General features: G+C 39.7%; 1 protein-coding gene across 4 annotated transcripts in view; it reads left to right on the top strand.

The window, feature by feature from the left end:
- Positions 1-217: 217 nt before the first annotated feature.
- Rab27 (RAS oncogene family member Rab27) overlaps positions 218-26115 on the top strand; it is a 169483-nt gene continuing 143585 nt past the window's right edge. The window contains exons 1-2 of one of the 4 annotated variants that reach the window (XM_067137558.2): positions 224-270; positions 13865-14009. In XM_067137558.2, the coding sequence (XP_066993659.2) occupies positions 13924-14009 (86 nt within the window). In that variant the 5' untranslated portion in view covers positions 224-270; positions 13865-13923. Of the gene's footprint in view, positions 306-484; positions 820-13864; positions 14010-26115 lie in introns of those variants that run through there. The other 3 variants (XM_067137559.2, XM_067137560.2, XM_067137557.2) reach the window with 3 other exon arrangements.

The following is a 26115-nucleotide window of genomic DNA, read 5'->3' as shown; positions in this document are numbered from 1 at the left end:
TGCTCCTGCATTTTTATTTTGCTGCTCTTTCATGCTGGATTAGGTTGGGTAATAGTACCAATATTTTAATCCTAGAACCATAAAACATAATTGTAATACTTATCTCGTTTAGAAATGTTAATTCTTCCGTAATTTTTTTTATAGTAGGGAATTTTCGAATGAATGTTGGGTCATTGTTGGATGCAGTGATATTTTTCTTAGAGCTTCAATCGGTGACATGGAAACAACGATCTGTTGCCGGTAGCAATAGACGAAACACGTTTCAAACAGGTAGGCGTTAACGATGGCAACAGGTTGTTTACATGGTAACCTTATTTCCTACTGTGTTTTAATGTGTGTATTAATTTGTTATAAACCCGGCGGTGCTGCTTGCGTATTACTTGAAAGGATTCATTAAAGTATAACTTTAGCTGAAGTTGTCAGATACGTCTCATAGGATTAACATGACAATATTTTTGGTCGTGGAACTTTCGATTAGAAAAAAAAAAAAAAGATAAAAAAGCAAGACATTATTTTGACCATTAGGTCTAGTCCAATTTTCAAAACTGTGTTTACCTTATGATTTCTTTATATTCATCGACGGCTGGTTTACTAGAGACTCATTAAGTCAACATTAAAAACTTCATATCTGGTCCGTATTGAAAGGAGATAACATACAATGGAAGGAAATTTGATTGATCCAGCTTTTTTCAATACGTAATACGTTGTTAATATGATCACCACATTTTTATTCATTACTCATTTACTCATTAAGTGGCTGCATTTCTTCCTGAAGTGGGAAAGTTATACCGACAAATTTGAAGACTCAAAGTTTCAAAGGTACGGTAGCTGTTGAAAATCCCACACCATATTACCTAGAGTTTAATTCTTATCCTTTCAGGAATGCAGATATTTTTTTGAACACTGGAAAATAGGTTGATACAATTTTGGGGTATGAAGAAGCTCAACGAAGATATGATTGAAAAGTCTTAATTCCTTCGAAGTCGTCCAATTGGGTGTGCACTTGGTACAGATCATGAAAACCTAACTTTTCTGAGAATTTGTTACATTCTCTTAAAATAATTTCCCATGATAGACGTAAAAGATTATTATTTGTTGTTTAAAGGGACCTTACATCTAGGTCATCGCTAACTCAAAGATTGTTGTTATGCATGGGCGCCCGCAAGGGGGCGGGGGCTCGCTTGCCCCCCTCCCCTGGAATTCTAAAAAGGTTAATGTTCAGTTGTTTAATATCATACCAGATTATTTCATAAACTGAACTTACTGACAGTCATCTAGCATCTATTATAACCAGAAATTTAATGTTGCTGACATTATATTGGTTTTTATATTAAAGAAAATTGATGTGCCTCCCCTCACCCTGGAAAAGATCCTGCATGCACCCATGTTATTATGCCATACATTTATTACACACTCATCTTCCAAAAAAAAAAAAAAAAAAAAAACACCTTACAGGCATAACAGGAATGGATTTCATTTACTGAGAAAGGAAATAAGTGTTTTGATGATGATGGTGCTTGTTGTTGAAAAGGGCATATCGTCTAGGTCATCGGCCCCAATAAACTTTTTATGCTGGAAATAAACGTAGGAAGCATGTTATCATTCTGTAGTACAAGAGCTGTTGGTTGATTTCAACTTACAGAAGTTTATATTTTTTAGTGTAACTTAAATTATATAAGTGTGAAAATATTGTAAAATTTTTTGCCTACCCTCCAAGAGACTGTAGAATGCATCAAGACCATGCAGAAAGCAATCATAACATCTGTATCTAAATCCCTTTAATGTTTAAGCAAAATATTCTATTTTTCTGTGCTAGATGCACAAAATTATCTACTAAAAGGAAATGAACTTAGAATAAATAAATAAATAAATAAATAAATAAATAAATAAGATATCTCAAGAGTTTTGGAAACATGAATAGAAATAGTCTAGTCACACACTTAATTTCAGTATCTTTTTGTCCTGCTGAAAGCTGATTTGTGTGTAATTTCTGACTCAGAAGATATATCATTTTTTAAAAATTTAGTTTGCACACAATAGATTTGTAGATTATTTGTAAGGCACTGTGAAGTTATTGCCTTAGTTGCCCAGTTTTTTTCTCTGAGAGAATATCGAGGGACAAGTCATTAGGCTACTGTGTAAAGGGTTAGGTGTTTTTAGAGCAAGCTGGGAAGCCTTGATTCAGAATATAAACAGCTACAACATTCTGAAACGGGAGGAGAACCAATATATCGAAGCCACTAGAAACCTAGATGAAGAAATTAACAGTTGTTTAACTGAGTTAAACGTAAATGGTAAAACTGAGGATATGGGGAACAGGCACGGTGAGTATGACACCAAGAAACTCAGAAATAAATTACGAGAATCTGAATTTGAAAAATGGTGCCATTGAGAAGTAAAGGTCAGGGAGTGTGTCTGTACAAGGAGTTCCCTCCCGCAAACCGCTGGGTTAGAAACCATGATGGTCTTTCTAGCACTGAGTGGAGAGATGCGCTGAAAATGGCATGTAACGTTGCACCTGTAAGAGCTGTACCAAGAAGGTCCCTTGATGGTAACTACTGCAGAAGATGTAGTGAGACAAACATTACCTCACATCTTGGGTTCCTGTGCCTTCGGTGTCTTCGAAACACTAGACATCACATCAGGTCATCCATAGCACAGACGCTCTATGAGAAAGGATTTTAAGAGCATAAGGAAGTCCATGGCATTGGAGTAAATGGCAGCACGAGGAGGATTGATATGATCGCAATTAAAGGGAAGAAAGGATATATATTAGACCCCACAGTAAGATTCAAAACACACTCCGACCAACCAGACGAAGTGGACCAAGAAAATAAGTCTTTACCTGCTTACAGTGCCGTATTATAAGAATAAACACGAACTGGACGACATAGAAGTGAGGGGTCTTATGATCGGTGCGAGAGGGGCAATCCCTAAGAAGACGATAGAACTGAAGACCTTTAACATCAATACCAAGGAGTTCATTGACTGGGGGCTGAAAGCGCTCAGGGGTTCTCTTTTGATACTCGGACACCACTTATACTCGCCAGACTGAGGCGTAATTTATTTTGTATTTTTGAATGAAATTGTTTGTGTATTCTTTGCCTTTAGCAGCCTGCAAGTGGAGGAAGAATTTGGAAAAAAAAAAAAAAAGCAGTGGACCTAACTGAATTCTTATCTGCTTTGTAATTGATATGTCTCCAAAAAATGCTCGTTAAGTTGTTGTCCAACCTTGAAAAACAGTCATGTACATTGCACTTTGCCTCACTTTTATCAAGACCAAACCTTGTAGAACTCTGTTTCTTCACCCCAGAAAGTACATTTTATTTTTAGTAGAGGTGGTCTTTTTTTTTTTTTTTTAAAGTAGTCAATAGCAAACATACTTATGCATACTTCATAGTTACATTTCATGTGCAATTCATTTTGAGTATTAGAATGCCATAGATAAAAGGATTTTTTTGTTGTGTCCATTTGCGTTGTAGCTGCTTTCATTGTAGAGCCTGTGCTCAGGAGATTTGCTGATCCAGAAATGCTCCTTAAATATTTTAAGTCTGAACCCTGTTGAATCATTCAACACTCATATGAAGTAGAGTTCCAAAAACAGAGTTTTTAGGATATCACTCATGTTTCATTGTAATTTATGATGCTGTAATAACTTTCAGTGTGGAGTGTGGTGGTAGGATGAAAGAAATGCAGCAGTTAGAGACAGTCAGGAGTGAACACCCTCCACATATTTCTAGAAATTGATAAGAGTAAAATGTCTTACCTGGATGTTTCTGTTATCTTCTAAGCATCAAGAACTGTGCAGATAAATCAGAAAAGCTCTAGAAAAGATGGTGTTGACTGATTATCCAGAATGTGGTGCTGGTATGCAATTGTAATTTGTTGTTTCTCCATTTGTGTTTATTTCAGGAAAGGGTACCAGTATTTTAGTAACCACTAGGCACATTAGCATGAAATTTTAGTCACTTGTACTAAAGTATTGGTTGTACTGAGGGAGTTGGCCATGCGGTTAGGGGCGCGCAACTGTCAGCTTGCATTCGGGGTATAGTGGGTTCGAACCCCTCTGTTGGCAGCCTTGAAGATGGTTTTTTGTGGTTTCCCATTTTCACACCAGGTAAATGCTGGGGCTGTACCTTAATTAAGGCCACAGATGCTTCCTTCCCACTCCCAGCCATTTCCTATCCCATCATCGCCATTAGACCTCTCTGTGTCGGTGCAGTGTAAAGCAACTGTTAAAGAAAAAAAGAACTATAGGTTGTTTTATGCATTTTGTAGCTTTTTAACCTTATTAAAAATTGTTGGTGGGCCGATGACCTTAGATCTTAGGCTCCTTTAAACAACAAGCATCATATCATCAAAAATTGTTGAATTTATTTGGCTACAAAGTCTAAAATATCAATAAAAATCAGTGTCTGTTAAAAAAGTATATCAATTCTGTCTGTTTATTATTGAGACAAAAGCCCTCAAGCTGTATGTGTACCGAATTTCATAGTGATATTCTTGGTAATCTTCTCCAAATGTGTAGTAGGGAAAATTAACATTGTGATGATATGGGGTACCTCCTCCCCTTAATATAAGGAAAGATGTTCATTAGGGTAATCACATAAACATGATTGTAAATAAAGATTACAGATCTCTTCATATGGTAATGAGGGTATTTGGAAGTTGTAGTAAAGATGTAAAGTAGAAGGCATATAAGTCTCTGGTAAGACCACATTTAGAGTAGGGTTCCAGTGTATGGGACTCTCATTAACCCTTTGTTGCCTGAATAGTGAAAAATAAGAAGTATACTTGGTTTTATCACCTTATTCTAATGGAATATGTTCATATAGTAAATGCTAATATTTTCAAATCATAATTTTAATGTTTGGTATGTTTTTGGGGCCTGGTACTTCTAAGTACCGTCAGGCGTGTTGGACGCTTCATATTCGGATAGGTAAGAATGTTAACATTTTGGAATTATATCACATTTATTATCTCAAAATATTAGTAGAACATGTTTTTCATACCTAAAACTATTACAAAAATGTACAAGCAAAATTTAAAGCAAATATGCCTAATAAGAGTGTTTCCTAATATTATTGTTCATATGTAGAACATCTTGCATACGTCATATACAACTGACACATTATGATACTCTGTAATTCATTGCAGCAAAGAAACACACTACATGTAGTACACTTTGAATGCGGTCTTGACTGCATCTTCTTTCTTGAACACACTTCACATCGACTATGATATTTTTACAAAAGCAACAAAATGATTTCCACGATTACTTAGTCTTGACATCACTGGGCACGGAATATTCTGTGTTCCTCCTTTTTGGTAGACAAGTTTGCTCTGGTGACTTTGGTGACCTCATATCACGTGAAAGTTTTGCTGGAAGAGGAATTTCTTTCTGGTCCATCAGTCCTAGGGCCACATTACGCCAGAATGCCATTAGAGGGACTATTTCATGCAGATTACAGTATATGATGTAGGTATTGACAAATGCTATCTCAATCATTCCCCAAAATAATCTATGCTACCATTTTTTGGACCGACGGTCTAAACCATACACCCCTCGAAGTCTGTCAGCATGGTCCACTCCACCCATGTGTGAATTGTAGCCTTGCACAACAACCGGCCAATCAGCAGTAATATTACTTCCATCCTTCTGTTTCCTAGAAACAGTTGTGGCTTCTGTTCCATGGAAATTCGATGCTAAGCACACACCTTCACTGTCCTTCCATAGAAAAACTGATGTCCATCGAAGAAATTCTATGGTCAGAACACCCCCTTTTCATTTCTTTTTCAGACATAAAATTCTGTGGGATTCCTTTTCTAATCACTCTAATGGTTCCACAAGCTAGAGTATTTTTATCTTTCAACCTTTCAAGAAGTGGGAGAGAAGCAAAATAGTTATCAAAGTACAATTTTCTGTGTTGCCCCCAGAATGGCTTTGATAGGCTTAGCACAAGTCTTTCCCCAAGCCCATGATTCTATAATTCTGAAATTCTTGTTCTAGGGACTGATTCTTCCCTTGACAGATGTCAAATTTCACAATGTACCCCCTCAGATCTGCAATGCACCACAGTTTATAATCCCCTTTTATTGGTTTCAGGGGATTGTACTGCTCGATACTACTACTTCCCTTGAACAAAATCATTGAGTCATCGATGCTAAGTTCCCTTGTTCCCTTGTAAATGTCTGGAAAATGACCATTGAATGCTGTTACCAATGGCCTAACTTTGTGAAGCTTGTCCATGTTATTTTCTGGAATTTTAGAATTGTCATTGATGTGTAACATGGTGGTATGGCGTCAAACCTGTCACGGCCGAATATTTTGCATCAGTAAAGCCTTACTTTCGGTTTTGGATATGACTAACATGAGACCCTCCATATGGCCTGACGGTACTTCTAAGTACCTCACAATTTACTAGCTATATATCTACATCAATTGCAAATTTCATCAATTTGAGTATTTTATTGCATTACAGAAGCATACTTACATGTACTAAGATCACTTGCAGGTCGAATGTAACAATAGGAGCTAAGAAATAATCAATCAAAATGTCATTTGTTTACAGTGGTAACACTATGACTACACTCCTAAGAATAAAACCATCTCCCATGTTTTTCATTAATATCAACCTCAAAAATGAAATACTCTGTTTCAAGAATTAGGTACTTGAAAGTACCATGAGGAAAATACAAGGGTAGGATTTACTGAATAATTACAAAGCCATGAAATATGAGATGGTACTTTAAAGTACCATCAGGTAACAAAGGGTTAAGATGACTGGATTCGAGAATTGGAAATAATCCAAAGAAAAGTGGCTCGATTTGTTCTGGGTGATTTTCGACAAAAGAGTGGTGTTATGAAAATGTTCCAAATTTTGGGGTGGGAAGACTTGGGAGAAAGGAGACAAGCTGCTTGACTAGGCGGGATGTTGCAAGTGATAAATATCATTATGGATCCGTATTGAAGATACTATATGTAGGATGCTAATTAGTTTATAATATCACCTATTCAATACATTAAGATTTTAAACAATTAGGAATTTATCTCCATTTCCATATGAGACATGTTTTGCCTTTTATTGAAGGCATCATCAGTCTTGAGGTAGTACTGTGACTGATGATGCCTTCAATGAAAGGCGAAACATGTCTCATATGGATATAAAAATAAATTCCTAATGGTTTAAAGTTTTAATGTATTGAATAGGTAATTAGCATCCTACATAGGCGGGATGTTCCGAGCTGTCATTGGAGAGAGGTTGTAAAGGCGATGATTGTTTTAATGGGGAGTACAACTCGACAACCATCCTCTCAGTAGAGCGATGGGGGTGGAATGACATTAATAGATGAATAAGGTTGAGTGTTTTTTTAAAAAGGTAGGAAATATCATAATATGAAGATGAAGTTGGAATAATTTACCATGGAAGATATTCAATCAATTTCCAACTTCTTTGGAATTATTTAAGAAAAGAGTAGGTTAACATCTGGGTGTCTGCCCTAAGTGATTTGATTGATTTATTTATTTTGGTGAATGAACAGTAACTGAATACGCACTATAGGCCTAGTCCATTTATTGATTATTCAGTCTCTAATAATGCTAATAATGATCTGCATGGAGATTTCCTTGTAAATTTTCTTGCTTGCCAGAAATAATACTACTATTACTTTTATCAGTGACGATGGATACAAGACACATTATAATAAATGTACAAACTATCTTTTTACCTACACCAGTGGCAGAAATAGCTTTCAGATCAATTTTATTTTAAAGACATGATTTTCCCATAACCTAACTGCATGTTTATCCTTTGTGACCACCTCAACCCACGACACAAGCTACTTGTTACAGATTTAAAGATAAAGGCTGAAAGCAAATGGACAACAGCACCTCCAGAGAAGACATGGCAAAAGTTACAAACTCATAATGCACCAGACCCCCTGTGGGTGGGGGACGCAGACGAAGAATACACCCACGGTATCCTCTGCTTGTCGTAAGAGGCAATTAAAAGGGGCGACCAAGGGATGATCAAATTAGAACCATGAAACTATTTGTGATTAGTACCACCACGCAGGGAACACCATGCGTCGCCTTTACTTGCGTGTAGAACCACTATGTTGGGTAGCCTACCAAATAGGTTTGTGATTAGTAGCAAATGTGGCATGACGGCTTTTACAGTACCTGTGATTAGTAGCACTATATGAGCGACACCATGGGATGAAGGAACTCATGGTTCTGGCTTTCCTTATGATTAGTACCCACTCTATGTGGAACACCACGGGATAGTACGAGTCCCTGTGGTTGGTACACTTAGGTGATGAACACCATAGATTTGCGTTGCCTGTCAAGGGCGCCGCAATGTGAGAAACACATTAGGTGCAAATTTAATTACCTGTGAGTCGTACCATAATGTATGGAATACCACGAGTCTACGCTACTCTTGATTAGTACCGAAATATGGGAAATACCATGGTTCTACTTTACTAGCGATAAATACCATTATGTGAGCTGATGACCTGGATTTTGGACCAGTTTCGAGAATGAGCATATTCTAATCGATTCAGCATCGTGCTATAGAAGCAGTCCCTTGGTCCGTACTACTATTATTTTGTGTCAGCTTCTGTGCATGTGATTCACTGTGGGTTGGATCCACTGTTCGTTTTAACTTCATATCAATCTATCCATTCATTCTTCGTCCTCACGCTTTGAATTCTGGTCAGTGGAGGATTTTGGACTTTTAATTTGTCATCTCATTTCGTCTCATTTCGTACCATTAGGCCCCTTTAAACAACAAACATCATCATCATCATCACAATAAACCAGTGACTGGAAAAGTAGAATTCCCACCTATCTAAATCGCCCAGAACGACATAACCTGAGACTCTGTCACCACCACTGCCAGAGTAATCCTCACCATCATGAAAATAGCATGCAGATACGTAGACAAGCAGGTGCGGTTGTGGACTGAAGAGGTGCAGGAGAAAGTGTTAGAGAAGAAAAGAGCGTAAGACTAATGGCAGGCAGATAACACTATTCAGATAGGCAGAAGTATGTAATTGCTAAAGGAGCAGCCAAGATAACTGTTTCTGAAGCTGGAGAGGAACATCACCGAGTCTCCTGGAAACTCAAGAAGAGAAGCACAGTTACCTATTGAGCGAAAGCACATAAGAAGACACTCCAAGACCTCAAGCATTATATGAACATTTAAGATGAGGATGGTAATGAGACAGGGTAAGCAGGAAATCCTACTATGGCAAGATCATTTCACTCGGCTCTCCAACAATGAATTCCTCACCTCTGTAAGTTATGTCCCCTGTAATGTGGACAGCATGAAGGATATGAATACATCTGAATCAACAATCTGTTTGCAGATTTCTGTAAACTGAAGGAACTCTACGACATGGGTATACTCTGGCTGACTGATGTCTGCAATGCCATTACGGAGAACAGATGTATATTAACTAATTGGCCAATATGTGTAACAGTTTCCTATAAGAATAAGCGTGACTCAGCTGACTTTGCATACAATCATCCAATCCACTTCCTGTCATGAAGTTGGAAGATCCTCCAGAGAATCCCTGAATCAGCAGATTGGCAGAGTCATTCACTTTATGACTTCGTCTAAGGACTGATGCCATCTTTGCAGTTTCATCACTTCATAGAGATAAAGATGGTGGACATATTTCAGTATCTTGGCGGCCTTCTCCAAGGTGATTGTGGCATCATTGGCAATGTATAAACTGAAACAAATGTAGCTTGGATGCATTGATGAGAATTTACACATGTGCTATGTGATGAACGAATGTCAGTCAGAGACGTACCAGACTATTGTCTGCCCTGTTGCACTGCATGAGACAAATAAGGGAACTCTGGGTTGGACTGGACCCTACTTCAATGAAACTTGGTAGAGTGGTCACGTAAGACGTAATAAACTTAATAGTAATAGTCATTCTGCCATATAATTATATTTCCATATGTAAAACTGTCATTTGTTGCTACTTAAAGTAGTAATTTGTTGATACAGTTTTAAATGGAATGTGATGTATCAAAGGCATTGTTGCAGTGAAACTGGGTAGGATGACCAATTAAGATACGATGCTTCATGATAAAATGCATGATTCTCACAGGAATACTAAAATTTCCTCTTTTTTCCTATTAAAAATATTAATAGCATGCATGTTTATATTCACTTACTGATAAAAATATTTAGCGCCTGGAAGGAATGTTCCGATGTGGACATAATTTTGTACATGTTCATACCATTGGCGGTTATGTAAATGATTAGAGTTGCAGTGATCTGCAATGGCTAGAACGGCCACTAGAGTGCATTAGTGTTGTCAACACCTGACTATGTAATTAGGCCTGATGGGGTATATAAGGGACGTTCATAGTGTCAGATGGTCGGTGAGCACTGTGAAGAATCACGGTGAATGTTGCCTGCTCATGCTTGACAACATTACCAGCTCTTGACAGATTTTTAAAGGAGCCTCATTGGTTGCATGTGGCTAATTGGTCTAATCATGCAATATTCAGGCATGTGGGGCATTCAAATGTGACAATGGGCCAATGTTGGACTGAATGGGAATGTGAGAGAAACCACACGCGTCATCAAGGGCGACAAAGTCTGACCACACCAAGGGAAGATTGCCATATTGTGTGCCAAGCACATCGTAATCACTTTGTCTGCACCTGTCATCTGTGTGCAAATAATGGACTCGATAAGACACCCCGTGTGATCCCGCACAATTGATCGGAGACTAAGCAGCTACATTATTAAAAATTTTATTTTTGTTCCGTATATCATCTTGCTGTAAGGTAATCATTTTATCATCGGGCGAGTTGGCCGTGCGGCTGTGAGCTTGCATCCGGAGGTAGTGGGTTTGAACCTCACTGTCGGTAGCCCTGAAGATGGATTTCTGTGGTTTTTCATTTTCACACCAGGCAAATGCTGGGGCTGTACCTTAATTAAGGCCATGGCCGCTTCCTTCCAACTCTCAGGCCTTTCCTATCCCATCGCCGTCATAAAACCTCTTTGTGTTGGTGCGACGTAAAGCTGCTAGCAAAAAAAAAAAAAAAAAAAAAATCTGAATATATGATGTATTGAATTGGTGGATCTTTTACATTTGCATTTGTACATGACTAAGCAGTTGCCAGCCTACTGAATTGCTGTCCCATGCGTAGGCCGCCGTTAACATCACAACATATACTATCTGCGTCTCACGGCAGGTACGGCACGAGTAACAGATACTACACCAAGCTACAAACATTAGTCGTGATATACAGTGCAAGCTCCCTGAAGGAGCTACGTGTTCATTATTAAACTGTTCATTATGCAGCACTTACAGACAGTGTCTAACTAAAGCACAATTGCTTTACCAATTTGAAACTTCACAGCAGCACCTTAGTTCACAAGAATCACCGTGGACGGAACCGATGTTTCTTGTCAAGCCTTGAGACTGGAGATTGGCGAATGTGCAGCAGCCATGCTTACCCTCCGCACCCCTTAACCCACATGCACACGACTTCTCATCAGACGACCATAGTCATACTACGGCTGTGTTTAGAGTGTTGCTGTACCCAGGAAGCATGGACTGCTGATGAGTAGCATTGCATCATTTTCTGCGATGAATCTCTGTTCTGCACTACCTCAAGTGATCATCATCTGCAAGTATGGTGGCACCAAGGGAAGGTGTCATATTCTGCCAATGTTTGAAGAGAGACCCCGGTGTTACTCCTGGTGTTATGGTGTGGGGAGCATTCGGGTATAACTTCAAGTCAGGTGATTCATGGCTCATGAAGACTGATGCTCAGTGGTACATCACGAACATCCTGTGTCATCACGTGTTACCTCTCGTGAGACAGTATTCTGGTACAATCTTTCAACAGGATAACGCTCATCCTCATATGGCACATGTCTCTATGAACTGCCTGTATAATGTTGAGGTACTCCCTTGGCCATCAAGATCCCCCGATCTGTCCTAGAGAATCTGTGTGGCACCAGCTCGGGCGTCACCTCCACCCAGTGCCAATATCCAGGATATCGAGGGCCAGTTACAACTGTTGTGAGTCAACTTGCCTCAGGAAAGGATACAACACTTGTATGATACCCTTCCAAACTGAACCACAGCATGTCTCCAGGCTCAAGGGGGTGTAACATCCTACTGACAAGGGACCAGCAGTATGCTTATACTGTCAGCGTTGTACGTTTCACTTGGTTTTGTAATACATGAAATAAAATCACATAAGCTCTCAACACATGGAAGTTTCATTTCATTTCCTCCTCTCCTTCTCGGTGCATAACCATTTTTTGTCAGTGAGTGTAGTTGACCAAGATTTCATACTACATATGTTCATATACTGTTTGTGTTAATAAAATAGGTTTGTAGAATGTTAAATTCTGTTCTAGCTTTCAAAATATCAGTTTTGGTATAAAGTGTTTTATGTGACTTTAAATGGTTATATTTCTAAAGTGATTCGCAAGACCATTGTATGTCATCAGCTAACTGCTCTGAGCTGCCCAGCTATTTTGCAGCAATTAAAACACTACTGTGATTTTGCAGCAAAATTATTATTGCGATTAACCCTGGAATGCTAATCTTCCTCTGACATATGTTAAGGGTAATCATTTGTAAATCTTACGACCTCTGATTTTATTAGAAATTAATGTCTGAAAGAATGTTATTTATCTGTTGCAAACTTTCATTTTATTAAATATACTGCATATTGACATGATAAAATCTTGATTAGATCATCAAAAAATTATTTTACATAGTTATTTAAGATTTATCTACATGTTTATGTGATACTAAGATTATTGACACACGAAATGTTTGGAAAATGTTTATTTTTTGTATTCAGGGAGTAAGCAAGCGTGCACTTCTATATGAATATATACTGTGTACCATTTGACTTCACAGATTTTTGAAAATCACTAGTATGAACTGTTACTATTCCTTGTTGCATTGCGTGCAGCAAAGGGAACGATATTCTGCACAAAATGGCCTTTATTCTTCTGATTGGGACACAAGGAGCACGTTGTTTATTTGTTGGCCACCACAACGTTGGGTTGGTTCACTTCTGCATCTCTGAGAATGGTAGAAATATGTGTTTTTTGCTTTTGTTAGTGTTGGGATTGACATCCTTACATTTAGCCATGGCATTACCAATTCTTCATGTAACTTCAGCATAAACGATCTTCACGAAAGTAATGGGAGTTTCTTCCTGTGCACATTGTGACTGAAAATAACGAAAGTGTTTATGCATGCCAAATTGAGTATCCAATAAAATATACAGAGTGGCCACTATTTATTTCATCAATGGAATCATCTGTCAATCTATTCAGAATGCCTTCAATTTTGGAGGGTTTTAGAAGCTTGTCCTTGCAATAACAAGCCATTGTTCGCTAAGACAATATTTTACTGTTTTGAGAAGAAATGCGCTCATCAAGCAGTTGTTCAGTTGCAAGAAATGTTATTGAAATCATATGCACAAGAACCTTGCTTATCCGGCCCTCATTAATCTGGATCTCCGGTTTATCCGTATCGAAAATAATAAAAATTTATTTTTACTTGTACAGTAATTCTTTTATGGGGTCGATTCTTCTTTTCCGCCAAGGATAGTTCAGGACAGGAATTGGAAGTAAGTCGGCCGCGGTCTATCAAACGTACTGTCCCGGCATTTGCCTGGAATTGAGAATGGGAAACCGTGGACTCTTCTGAGTTCCTTGACACATTTGCATGCATTTCCGAATGCTCGGATGTCCAGTAGATGTGAACGACGTAAATGGCTGGTTGAAACTTGACTGTAATTAAGGCTATGGCATAATGACAGATGAATAAATTATTGCCTCTTGTTCCTCGACAGGTAATGACGAGAGTGATGGTGAATTTGAAAATGAAACCGGCGCTCCAACAGAAGAAACAATGACTCGTGGAAATGCAACAATGCAGCTGGGCAAATTGATGGCCTATTTAGAATCTCAGACTGAAACCACACCGGCAGAGCTGATGTTAGTAAAATGTCTCTATGATCGTGCTGCGTGCAAACGCTATACAAGTGTAAAATAGAAAATGCTCGCACATTATTTTAGTGAATAAAAGTCATAAATGTAAGAGAAGTTTTCTTATATTTTATTGTACAAGTGAAAAAAGGTATTACTGTACGACTTGTGTTAATATATTATATAACATGTACTGTATTTGTTTTTTAGTTTTTCCGGATTTTCGATAATCCAGATCAGTTCTGGTCTCACTTAATCCGGATAAACAAGGTTCTTGTGTATTCATATCCATAAATGTTTATGTACACTACTGCTGTAACAGTTATTTCAGTCCCCCTCGTCAGGGGAACGTTAAGAGTCCACATTTCGTATGTACACTTTAACACTTGTTAATATTGACGATACATCAGTGCGAGAATTAAAAAGATATGAAAACGTAAACACACAACACCATGCCTAAAGTCGCGTTAAAGCTAATCACTCGTAAAATTTATGATCGACTGAGTAGCGGTGCACACATACCATCCACGGCTGTTGTTTACAGCATACTGAGGAGTGGGGAGTGAGCGAGGAAGGTACTAAAACGCTTGGCGCTATCAAGCGGCCCGGATTTGAAAAATAACTGAGAACGTTTCCTTGATCGTAAATTTTACGAATGGTTAGCATTCCAGGGTTAAATTTGGGGTATGTTAATTGCTCATTCACTCAAGTTTTATTGAAATTAGTCTGGTCTAACCCAAATAGTTCCCGTGTGAGTACGAGATGGCAACATTCAGTGTCAAAAACCATCTCCATACTATGGAAACGTGAAACTCATCATCCATGTCACAAATATATGTAAATTATGTGAGTAAAGAACTGGAATCAGAGATAAGACCAGTATTTTTATACAATAACTGGAAATGTTCCAAAGGAAAGCGTCGTGACTTGTTCTGGGTGATTTTCAACAAATGAGTAGTGTTGATAAAAATGTTGCAAGCTTTGGCTGAAAGGACTTGGGGAGTAAGGAGACAAGCTGCTCGCCTAAACGGTATGTTCCAAGCTGTGAGTGGAGAGATGGCATGGAATGACATTAGTAGTTGAATAAGCTTGAGTAGAGCTCTTAAAGATAGGAAAGATCATAATATGAAGATAAAGTTGGAATTCAAGATGACAAATTTGGGAAAATATTAATTTGTAAGAAGAGGAATTAAGGATTGATCTTTGAAATCATTTAAGAACTAGGTAAGCAATTGATAGGGAATCTGCCACCTGGGCAACAGTTAAAATGCAGATCAATGATTGATAAAAATGCCACCATTCTATGGCTGTTTCGTGTGTCATCAGTAGGGTGAGGATTTATGGGCACTAAAAATATCCAAAATAGGTAGGCAAATATGCGCTTACAAATCACAAAATACGCACAAAAATGGTAAAAGTAGGCACTAAAAACCAACCCGAATATACCATCTCCTTGGAATTTAAATTACTCAGCATATGATTACTAAAGTCAGGAGAAGGTAAAAATTATTATTAATACAATTGAACATATTTCTCTCTTCCAAACAGTAACTACGTCAACAGAACATTTCAAATGAATCTTAGTTGGCACATGTTACAATGGACAATCAGATATTGTTCCAAATTTTGAACAGTAAAACTATTTTTAAATTGAGAAATTACTTTTCCACTTAGAGATCAGGGAACAGTATGTAAGGGGTGAAACCTGGTGGTTGTGGTACATCTTTCCCTTTGAGACCGGGTGAGTTGGCCATGCGATTAGGAGTGCGCAGCTGTAAGCTTGCATCTGGGAGATATTGGGTTTGAACCCCACTGTTGGCTGCTCTGAAGATGGTTTTCCCGTGGTTTCCCATTTTCACACCAGGCAAATGCTGGGGCTGTACCTTCATTAAGGCCACGGCCGCTTCCTTCCCAGTCCTAGGGCTTTCCTATCTCATCTTCGCCATAAGACCTATCTGTGTCGGTGTGAAGTAAAGCAAATTCTAAAAATAAAATTAAAAAATTTCCTTTTGAGAACAGCAGCAATGGCCAAAGTGTCTTTCCAGCCGGGATTCCTCTGCATTATACTGTAAATTTTGGCACTGATATAATCTCCTATCGCTCCATTAAGGTTAGTAATGGTCACTGCCACCGCACAGACAATCCCTACAGCCTTCACAAGAGGCAATTCTCTCTTCCAGCTGCTTTATTTTGGAAGGTAGCTGTTCAAACTTGGAAGTAATGTACATGAGACCGCTGAAAAGCTTGAGGTTGGTCAGTGCAGCCCTAGCTGCTGTCATGCTTATTGCATCTTCATCACAACTGTCCATTACATGCCAAAAATCACATAAAAATTCACGTACGTAATATAATTGCATTTACCTCTCGGAAATTGGCTCTCACTTCCTCGGCAAGTCTATGGAGTGCGTGAGCCAGGCATCTAACATGCACCATCTTTGGAAAAAAAAAAAAAAAAAAAGCTTGTAATACCTTTCCAGTTTTCAGCATACAGTAGGGTGCAGATTCAAGGCCAGCTCGCTCCAAGCAGAATCAGAGAGCAGAAATACACTGACTGACAGAGCAAATGCAACACCAAGAAGGAGTGGTCAGAACTTTATGCCAATTGCAGGGTAGACTGACGTCACTGAGGTATGCTCATGATGTGAAATGCGCCGCTGTGCTGCGCACGTAGCGAACGATAAATGGGACATGGCGTTGGCGAATGGCCCACTTCGTACCGTGATTTCTCAGCCGACAGTCATTGTAGAACGTGTTGTCGTGTGCCACAGGACACGTGTATAGCTAAGAATGCCAGGCCGCCGTCAACGGAGGCATTTCCAGCAGACAGACGACTTTACGAGGGGTATGGTGATCGGGCTGAGAAGGGGAGGTTGGTCGCTTCGTCAAATCGCAGCCGATACCCATAGGGATGTGTCCACGGTGCAGCGCCTGTGGTGAAGATGGTTGGCGCAGGGACATGTGGCACGTGCGAGGGGTCCAGGCGCAGCCCGAGTGACGTCAGCACGCGAGGATCGGCGCATCCGCCGCCAAGCGGTGGCAGCCCCGCACGCCACGTCAACCGCCATTCTTCAGCATGTGCAAGACACCCTGGCTGTTCCAATATCGACCAGAACAATTTCCCGTCGATTGGTTGAAGGAGGCCTGCACTCCCGGCGTCCGGCGTCCGCTCAGAAGACTACCATTGACTCCACAGCATAGACGTGCACGCCTGGCATGGTGCCGGGCTAGAGCGACTTGGATGAGGGAATGGCGGAACGTCGTGTTCTCCGATGAGTCACGCTTCTGTTCTGTCAGTGATAGTCACCGCAGACAAGTGTGGCGTCGGCGTGGAGAAAGGTCAAATCCAGCAGTAACTGTGGAGCGCCCTACCGCTAGACAACGCGGCATCATGGTTTGGGGCGCTATTGCGTATGATTCCACGTCACCTCTAGTGCGTATTCAAGGCACATTAAATGCCCACCGCTACGTGCAGCATGTGCTGCGGCCGGTGGCACTCCCGTACCTTCAGGGGCTGCCCAATGCTCTGTTTCAGCAGGATAATGCCCGCCCACACACTGCTCGCATCTCCCAACAGGCTCTACGAGGTGTACAGATGCTTCCGTGGCCCCCGTACTCTCCGGATCTCTCACCAATCGAACACGTGTGGGATCTCATTGGACGCCGTTTGCAAACTCTGCCCCAGCCTCGTACGGACGACCAACTGTGGCAAATGGTTGACAGAGAATGGAGAACCATCCCTCAGGACACCATCCGCACTCTTATTGACTCTGTACCTCGACGTGTTTCTGCGTGCATCGCCGCTCACGGTGGTCCTACATCCTACTGAGTCGATGCCGTGCGCATTGTGTAACCTGCATATCGGTTTGAAATAAACATCAATTATTCGTCTGTGCCATCTCTGTTTTTTCCCCAACTTTCATCCCTTTCGAACCACTCATTCTTGGTGTTGCATTTGCTCTGTCAGTCAGTGTACACTGTTGTCCTTTAATCACATTTAAGTGCCTGTCTTTGGTAGCTACCTGCAAAGAATGGCTACTTTCAATGGCTATTTTGTAAAGAAAACTAACATAGTTGAGATTGGGGAGGGGGGAATATGATTTAATACGATATTTGTCATATTAGACAATTAATATACAAATATCTTCAAAATAGGCATTAATGCACGGAATAGGCATTTATTGGCGCTAGAAAACCCATGTATTTCCTTCACAAGTTGACTGAAACAGCTTTTAGACTTATGAGCCTACGAGGCTCCACTTCGTACCACCACTTCCTTCCCACTCCCAGGCTATCTATCCCATTGTCGCCATAAGACCTATCTATGTCGGTGCGACATAAAGCAAATTGTAAAAAAGAAGTTACAAAAGTTTTGAAGGAACGATCGCTCAAAATATAAGACAAGGAGGAGTCATGAAAGGAGGAAGGAGGACTCCCTTAACATTGGATGAACTAATATGTAGAACCCTGCGCGGATATACAAGATATGATCTGTATCCGCACTTCCTTCATTCGCATCTGCAAATAGTTAATCCGCAGTTATTGTAAATATTTAACTACAGTATATTGCACCTAAGGTATTGAAACGGATAGATCTGTTAACATAATACAGTAGGCCTTATACCTGGCACCAGACCCTGCCTCCCCCACAATCACTAAGGTTGTGTTGTATTGAATAGGTGGGTGAACAATAAAAACATACTAGTGCTATTTATTACAAATACTTTCAATACGGACCCAAAAAGGAATTTTATCACATGTAGTATTGACTGTTGTTCCTTCCATTAATTGCGGGCAGGAGCCAGTTAGACTTAGGTCAGACTTACAGCTTTATGGTCTCAACGATCTTTATATATCACCATTCACCCATGCCACTGTCAAGGATCACCTAATCACAAGCAAAATTAAGAGTATACCTGTGTGAAAATTAATAAATTTAATTATTTAGAAATTATCAGCATTATTATCCGCACTGCCATACAGTTTGCATCCGCCACGAATATTCGCATCCGTGCAGGGCTCTACTAATATCACAAGAATCGGAAGAGAACTAAATGTGAAGGCCCAGAATATCGAAAGCCCATGAAATTGATCAACGATAATATTACTTCGACTGTTGTTGGTTGTGACTTGCTTTGTATCTTCTGCTGCCATTCATCCCTGATAGATGACATTACTACTACATGCTGTGTGAACTGAGGAACTTACCTACACAAGTAGAACATCCTGTCTAAATACTGGTGTGAAATAGATGGGGAGTTAGATAACTTTCTTTCTTAGTAATAATAATGTTATTGTTTTTACGTCCCACTAACTACTTTTTGGTGGTCTTCGGAGATGCCGAGGTGCTGGAATTTTGTCCTGCAGGAGTTCTTTATGTGCCAGTAAATCTACTGACACTAAGCTGACATATTTGAGCACCTTCATATTCGAACGTGCTGAGCCAGGATTGAACCTGCCAAGTTGGGGTCAGAAGGTCAGCGCCTCAACTGTCTGAGCCATTCAGACCGGCTTTCTTTCCTAGCATGCCATTCTTTTTTGTTTATACATGTTCTGATAACTACTGGTATGTGACATGCTGGTTCATCATAATATTCCAGCTGTTTGATCCCTGCTATGAGACGCTGATAGGAATGGAAAGTTTGCACATTTAATAGAAAATGCTAAAGAATTTGTAAAAAGATGTTGGTTTTGTAACATTTTGAGATATCATGTTTCATTCTTATTATCCTTATCATTCTTACTATTTATGGATTTCGTACAAGATTGATGGTGATCTCATAACGAGACACATTTTGACTTTAGGAGAATTGATCATTATTTTAACAGTGTTATGGATGTCTATATTATGTTAGTGAGGTAAGATTAAGAATTAGGTGGTGTTGAGATGTAACAAGTCCAAAGTATTTTGATGTTTTGCACCGCTGAAGAAGGGAGTATTTTGAGCTCTCGAAACATGTACAGATGGTAGTAAAATAAACTTTTACAAAAAAAATAACTCATGGCAAATTTTTGTTCTATATCTTTTTCCAATACAGTGAAAAATAAGGGAATATCAGTGGCAGATGTATGAAAGTTGAAGTCCAAGAGCTGGTAAATAATTCTGTGTTTGGTAAAGAGAGTTGTCATTAGATCGTTTCAACAATGTTTTAAAGGCTTTGTTCACCTGGAAGTAGTCCGGCTCCTAGGCTAAATGGTTAGCGTGCTGGCCTTTGGTCACAGGGGTCCCGGGTTCGATTCCCGGGAGGCTCGGGAATTGTAACCATCATTGGTTAATTTCGCTGGCATGGGGGCTGGGTGTATGTGTTTTCTTCATTGTCAGTTCATCTTCATTACGGTGCGCAGGTCGTCTACGGATGTCAAATCAAAAGACCTGCATCCGGCAAGCCGAACATGTCCTCGGACACTCCCGGCACTAAAAGCCATATGCCATTTCATTTACCTGGAAGTATTTTCTGCATATTAACCTGATACTTGGCTTCCTTTTGTACCAGAAGGAAGAAATCAAATCAATCTCCAAATAAGTTTAAAAAAAAAACCCTCATACTGTAAAAGGCCACAGAGAGCGAGGAAGGAAGGTCATCATGACAAGTGCTGACAGGAGAGGTATGTCCACTTACGTGCCTCAGAATCTGGGGAACAATATGTGGGGTGAGCAAAAATGTTGTTATGCAGATGCTAACAACAGATACTATAGCTAGTTTGCGTGCGTACTTTGAATTTTTTGTACCTCCAATTATGATGTGGAAGGATACTGTAGAAAGTTCGTGGAGTGTAAGGTGTTTGAGGACACGTTTGTGACAGCATGAAAAACAACCATATTTGATGAAATGAAATATGTTTATGCAAAACTTTGTACACAGATGGAGTGCAAGTTTATTTGACGTAACAATCTTTAGCTGCAGTGATGGTTTTGGTGTGAGACCAGAAGCATTGACATGCATGAATCTCATGGTCCTTATTGACCCATGAGGGGTCACGTCACGGTCTTTTAGACCGGGCACATACATTTTTTATTATTTCTTAATTTAGTGTCAAAAATTTCCTTTCTTAATTATTTCACGGTATAATGCTTCCTCCCCTCCTGTACGTTTCAATGGACTCGTCCTGTGCCCGTGTTGACGTTCGCTGTTCCCCTTTTCATCACCAATCGGAACGTATTTTTCTTAATACAATGCATTCAGCTCCAAAAACTGGTATTTGATACTCCCCGGTCAAATTGACTGTGCACGACCCATCATGTAACTTTTTTGATGCGACCCTGGGTATTTTGTTTCATGGATGTATTTTTCCTTAATAATATAATGTGTTTTGCAAGAAAACTGGGTATTTTGTTTCATAAACAAATTTTTCCTAATAATACAATGTGTTTTGCTTAAAAAACTGGTATTTTATACTCCCTGGTCAAATCAACTATGCGCAACTTTTGACGCGACCACTCGCAGGTTGATATTAAACATTACTCAGATTTCAGGGAATTAGTCATATTGTAGGAATGTTGATTAGTCTGTTCAGTAATACCCCACACATAGTAATCTAGAGTAGATTTACTCTCTGAAACATGGGCAGCATAGTACCAAGCATTACATCACAGCCAAGTGAGATTGAACACAATCGACACAGAGAGAAGCAGAGACGTTCTATTGTGACTGTTAACTGTTACAGGATTTCCGTGGTTTACAGAGGTGTAAGAAGGTGCCGGGGTGAATGGGAGGACAGAGAAAAGATCAAAGTATAAGTTAAAGCACTAAATTTTGAAATTTTATTTTTCCTCTTTTTTTCTTTGATTCTAAAATTTGATAGATAATCTGAATGAACAACAACAAATAACAATAATGACTTAGTAAAAAATCACGTACAATGGAGAAGATTTTCGATACAATAGTTTACAAATGAATGAGCATGGTAGCTCTAAAGGTACATTATTTCAAAGAGCATTTTTGCTCCGCTCACATCATATACTACGTTGAGCTTGAAACATTAATACAATCCAGCCTCTTTGAGGCACCAGTTTCTTACACAATTTTACACTATGTAAACTTCAGAAACTGTTCACTATCATTTCAGCTTGACAGTCTATTACACACCCATCTATAAATAATGAGAATTTAACAGGAGCAATGAGTGCCCATTCTAAATGGCCTAGAAGTGTAAAAGAAACTGTTTAGGACTATTGGCCATAAACTAAATGCTAGGAGTCCAAACACATGCACTCCTTTTGAAATACATTTAAAATCCTACATGGGCTTATTGCCCGAAGTTACAGAGGCTAAGCCTATAGTGCGGAGGGGTGACTAGATGGTGACATACTGTATTAAGTACCAAAATAGTTTAGAAGAATTTAGAGTTTTAGAAAATCATAATCGCCCGTATACCAAGTTGAATGGGAATTCCCTAAGTTACATATTTCCCAGCAGGGATTTGAACAAAATCCTCGGATTTGCATGAAAATTTACGTTTAGAAGGTGATATTAAACTTCAGAATTTTACATTAAGAAAGAGGTTTTGAAACCTCCTCAAGTTAACTGTCTGGAGCTATCACATATTAAAAGATGTCTACCATTACGTTGAGCTGTTGGGCCTTCCGACGATGGCAAGGCTGCCCCTGCCCCCAACTACGCTGTACACCCAATTAGACCGGATTGATGAAGATGACAATATGGCCCTAAAGCGCCCAGCTTTTATAGCAACTCAGGGAAGGTTCCCGAACTCTCTTGAACTAGGCAGAATACCTGTACACACCCCCAATTTTAATTAGCTATAAAAATATATACAAAAATTTCTGATTGGTTCATTACATAAGGAAGAAGGAAGCCATTGTAGTGCTGACAACCTCAGAACATAAAAAAAATATTTACAATCACTTGAGGTTTACCAACTTAGACAATAGCAACAGGCCGATAGTAGGGACATCTAAAGATTAAAGGTGCAAGTATCTTCAGATACATAATTTATGATTCACACCACAGATGGCCTTCTAGAAGGTGCACAGTTCAATTGGACGGAGAAAGTGTACTCCCGGTACAGACCTCCACCCCCTAAGATTTTACCACAGTCTGAACAGATTTGAAATCTGGTGGTTAAGAATATTTGAAAATTTTTGAAGGCCTTCTATAAGGTGCACAGTTCAATTGGACGGAGAAAGTGTACCCCCAGTACAGACCTCCACCCCCTAAGGTTTTACCACAGTCTGAACAGATTTGAAATCTGGCGGTTAAGAATATTTGAAAATTTTTGAAAAGCTGAAAATTATCTTGATGGAGAGTCTATTCCAATTGTTTTTTGCAGTAGAGAAATCTTGATGTAGTTCATGAAGTCGTAGAAGTCAGGTGTGTTATACCCAAGGTTGACGACAAGAGCGGCCGCCACTGCCGATGTCCGGATGGTGTCCCCCAGAACTGCCAAGTACCCTCAGATACCTCATTCCCGGTACCTTGAGAGGGGTAGCCATGGTGATGGTCACTAAGGACCAAGTAGCATAATTCCGCCCAGTGATGGAGTGGGCAGTTGGGGTTCAGCATCCAGGCCATTCCCAATGATGACCGTGCCCAAGTTGGCTTTTGAGAAGGATACTTGGCTGGAATGAGGCAGGCCCTTACCCGCCGCCGGCATCCCTCGCCAGGTGTTACAACACGGCCTCAGTTGAAGATAGGGCACTGCAAAAATTAAATTTCTGGGTGACAGTAACTGATTTATAGACTGTGTAGTATATGGAGCTGTTAAGTTTGGCGGCTTGTAGGACAAGTGCACCGAATTTCTGGCTCAGGTTGGGAGGCAGGGGCGGTAATGGCAGACAGGAAAAGAAATAATTGAAGGGAAGATTTTCACAAAAATGTTTTCAATAAAGTTTGAACATAAACACCTACAAATTTTCATCATTAACAGGGGTAAAAGTCCTCCTTATTTAAACTTGCTAGATCAAAGCTTAAAGTAAAAGGACTCTAAGGAAAGAAATATAATCAAATTGGGAATCCCATCACTTGGTGGCCTATAATGAAAAGCAAGAGTTCACACAGGTTTTACTTGGGACAGATGAACCCAAAAAATTATTTCTGTGTCAGGATTGCTCACCAAGAGGGAGACTGGTGTTAAGAAATCTAATATAATGCAAGGTCCATGAAATCAGGGGGCAAGCTTGCCTGCTGGAACAAATTTTTTACCATGACTTGATCTCCAACTTTTAAATTGGTGGAAATCCGTCCATGATCATATCTTTCTTTCACTTTCCCATGAGAGGCTTTTAGATTATTTTTGTCCTTTCTCCAAAGATCCTTGATATTATCTGGGTCTATTGTCTCTGGTAAAATATTATTGATTGAGCGCAAATTGGACATTGGGAACAAACTTAAACATAAGAGATGCGGGCGAAAACTTGTGGGACTCGTGAACAGCCGAGTTAAATGCAATGAAGTGTCCCAACGAGAATGGGCATTGTGAAAAGCGATCAGGGCAGATTGAGGATTGCGACTAACCCGCTCAGCTAGAGATGGCTATGGGTAGTAGGCTGATGTCATGTAAAAATTGTACTGAGGCAGGAAAAGTGGACTGAGCGGTGGCAAGCCTAGTCTGAAACAGCCATGAGAACCAGGTGAAACCATCTACAGTACATAAGGATGAATTTATTCCCATTCCCTTTAGATTGAGGGAAAGGCCCGACATAATCTATGTACAGTTGCTCCCTAGGGCGAGATGCTTGGTGAGATGTCAATAGCCCTACCTTAGCCGACAACGTGGGCTTGCTAAACAAACAAGATTTACATGCTTTAACCATCTCCCTAATCTCGCCGTCCATACTCTTCCAGACAAACATATCTCTTCGTAATCTATAATCTTCATTTCCGTATTGACGAACTACACAATTAGAAATAGGAAAGGATTTCCACCTATCAATACTTGTTTATTGCACTTATTATGCTACAGGACCGGTTTCGACCCTTTACATAAGGTCATCCTCAGCTGAACCATGCATACATATCTATGTGATGAAGCTATGATTAAGATAGTATTGTCAAAGGAATGCCATACGATAAGAAACATTAGGTCACATCCAAATGGGGCATGTCATAACGTGAACTGGCATATATGTCACTATGTACAACAATGCATTGTATGTCTAAAATAGTATGTTTAAAATATTAAAATTAGTTGATAAAACAAATCTCACTTAAAACTAAATATATATATATATATGTACAAGATGAATACAATATATGGGAGCACTTCGTGCACATGAATGTTGGTGTCTTGCTTGTTGGCTGACTCCCGTGTTCAAGTCTTGTTTACACAGTTGTACACTCAGCTGCTGTTCCTGGAGTTCAAGCTGAGGGGTGACTAGATGGTTGACATATTAAGTACCGGTACTAAAATAGTTTAGAAGAATTTAGAGTTTTAGAAAATCATAGTCACCTTCACACCAAGTTGAATGGGAATTAATGGAGGGTGAACACTCTTTATTCCCTAAGTTATATATTTCCCAGCAGGGATTTGAACAAAGTCCTCAGACTTGCCTGAAAATTTACATTTAGAAGGTGATATTAAACTTTCCCCTTACCTTCCCCTTAAGTTAACTATCTGGAGCTATCGCATGTTAAAAGATGTCTGCCATTACCTTAAGCTATTGGACCTTCCGACGATGGCAAGGCTGCCCCTGCATCCAACTATGCCATATACCCACTTAGACCGGAGTGACGAAGATGACTATACGCCCTAAAGCACCCAACTTTTATAGCAACTCAGGGGGAAGGTTCCCGAACTCTCTTGAACTAGGCAGAATGCCTGAACACACCCCCAATTTTAATTGGTTACAAAAGTGTATACATGAATTTCTGATTGGTTCATAACATAAGGAAGAAGGCAGTCATAGTAGTGCTAACTACCTCAGCTCATGTTGGGATGTTGTGTGTAAGGAAAGGAAGATTAAGGACGTCACAAACACCCAGTCCCCAGGCGAGGGATATTAATCATTACAATTCAAAAACCCTGACCCGGCCGGAAATCGAACCCGGGGCCACCGGATGATAGGTGGACGCGTTGCCCCCTACACCACAGGGCCGGACTTCATTGAGCTTAAGGAATTATTCCACGAGTTCTGGGACATTTTCACTGCTACTGGAGGAAA

The sequence above is a fragment of the Anabrus simplex genome, chromosome 1 (genome assembly GCF_040414725.1).
Source record: "Anabrus simplex isolate iqAnaSimp1 chromosome 1, ASM4041472v1, whole genome shotgun sequence".
Taxonomy (NCBI): Eukaryota; Metazoa; Arthropoda; class Insecta; order Orthoptera; family Tettigoniidae; genus Anabrus; species Anabrus simplex.
This window is presented reverse-complemented; position numbering and strand designations above follow the sequence as displayed.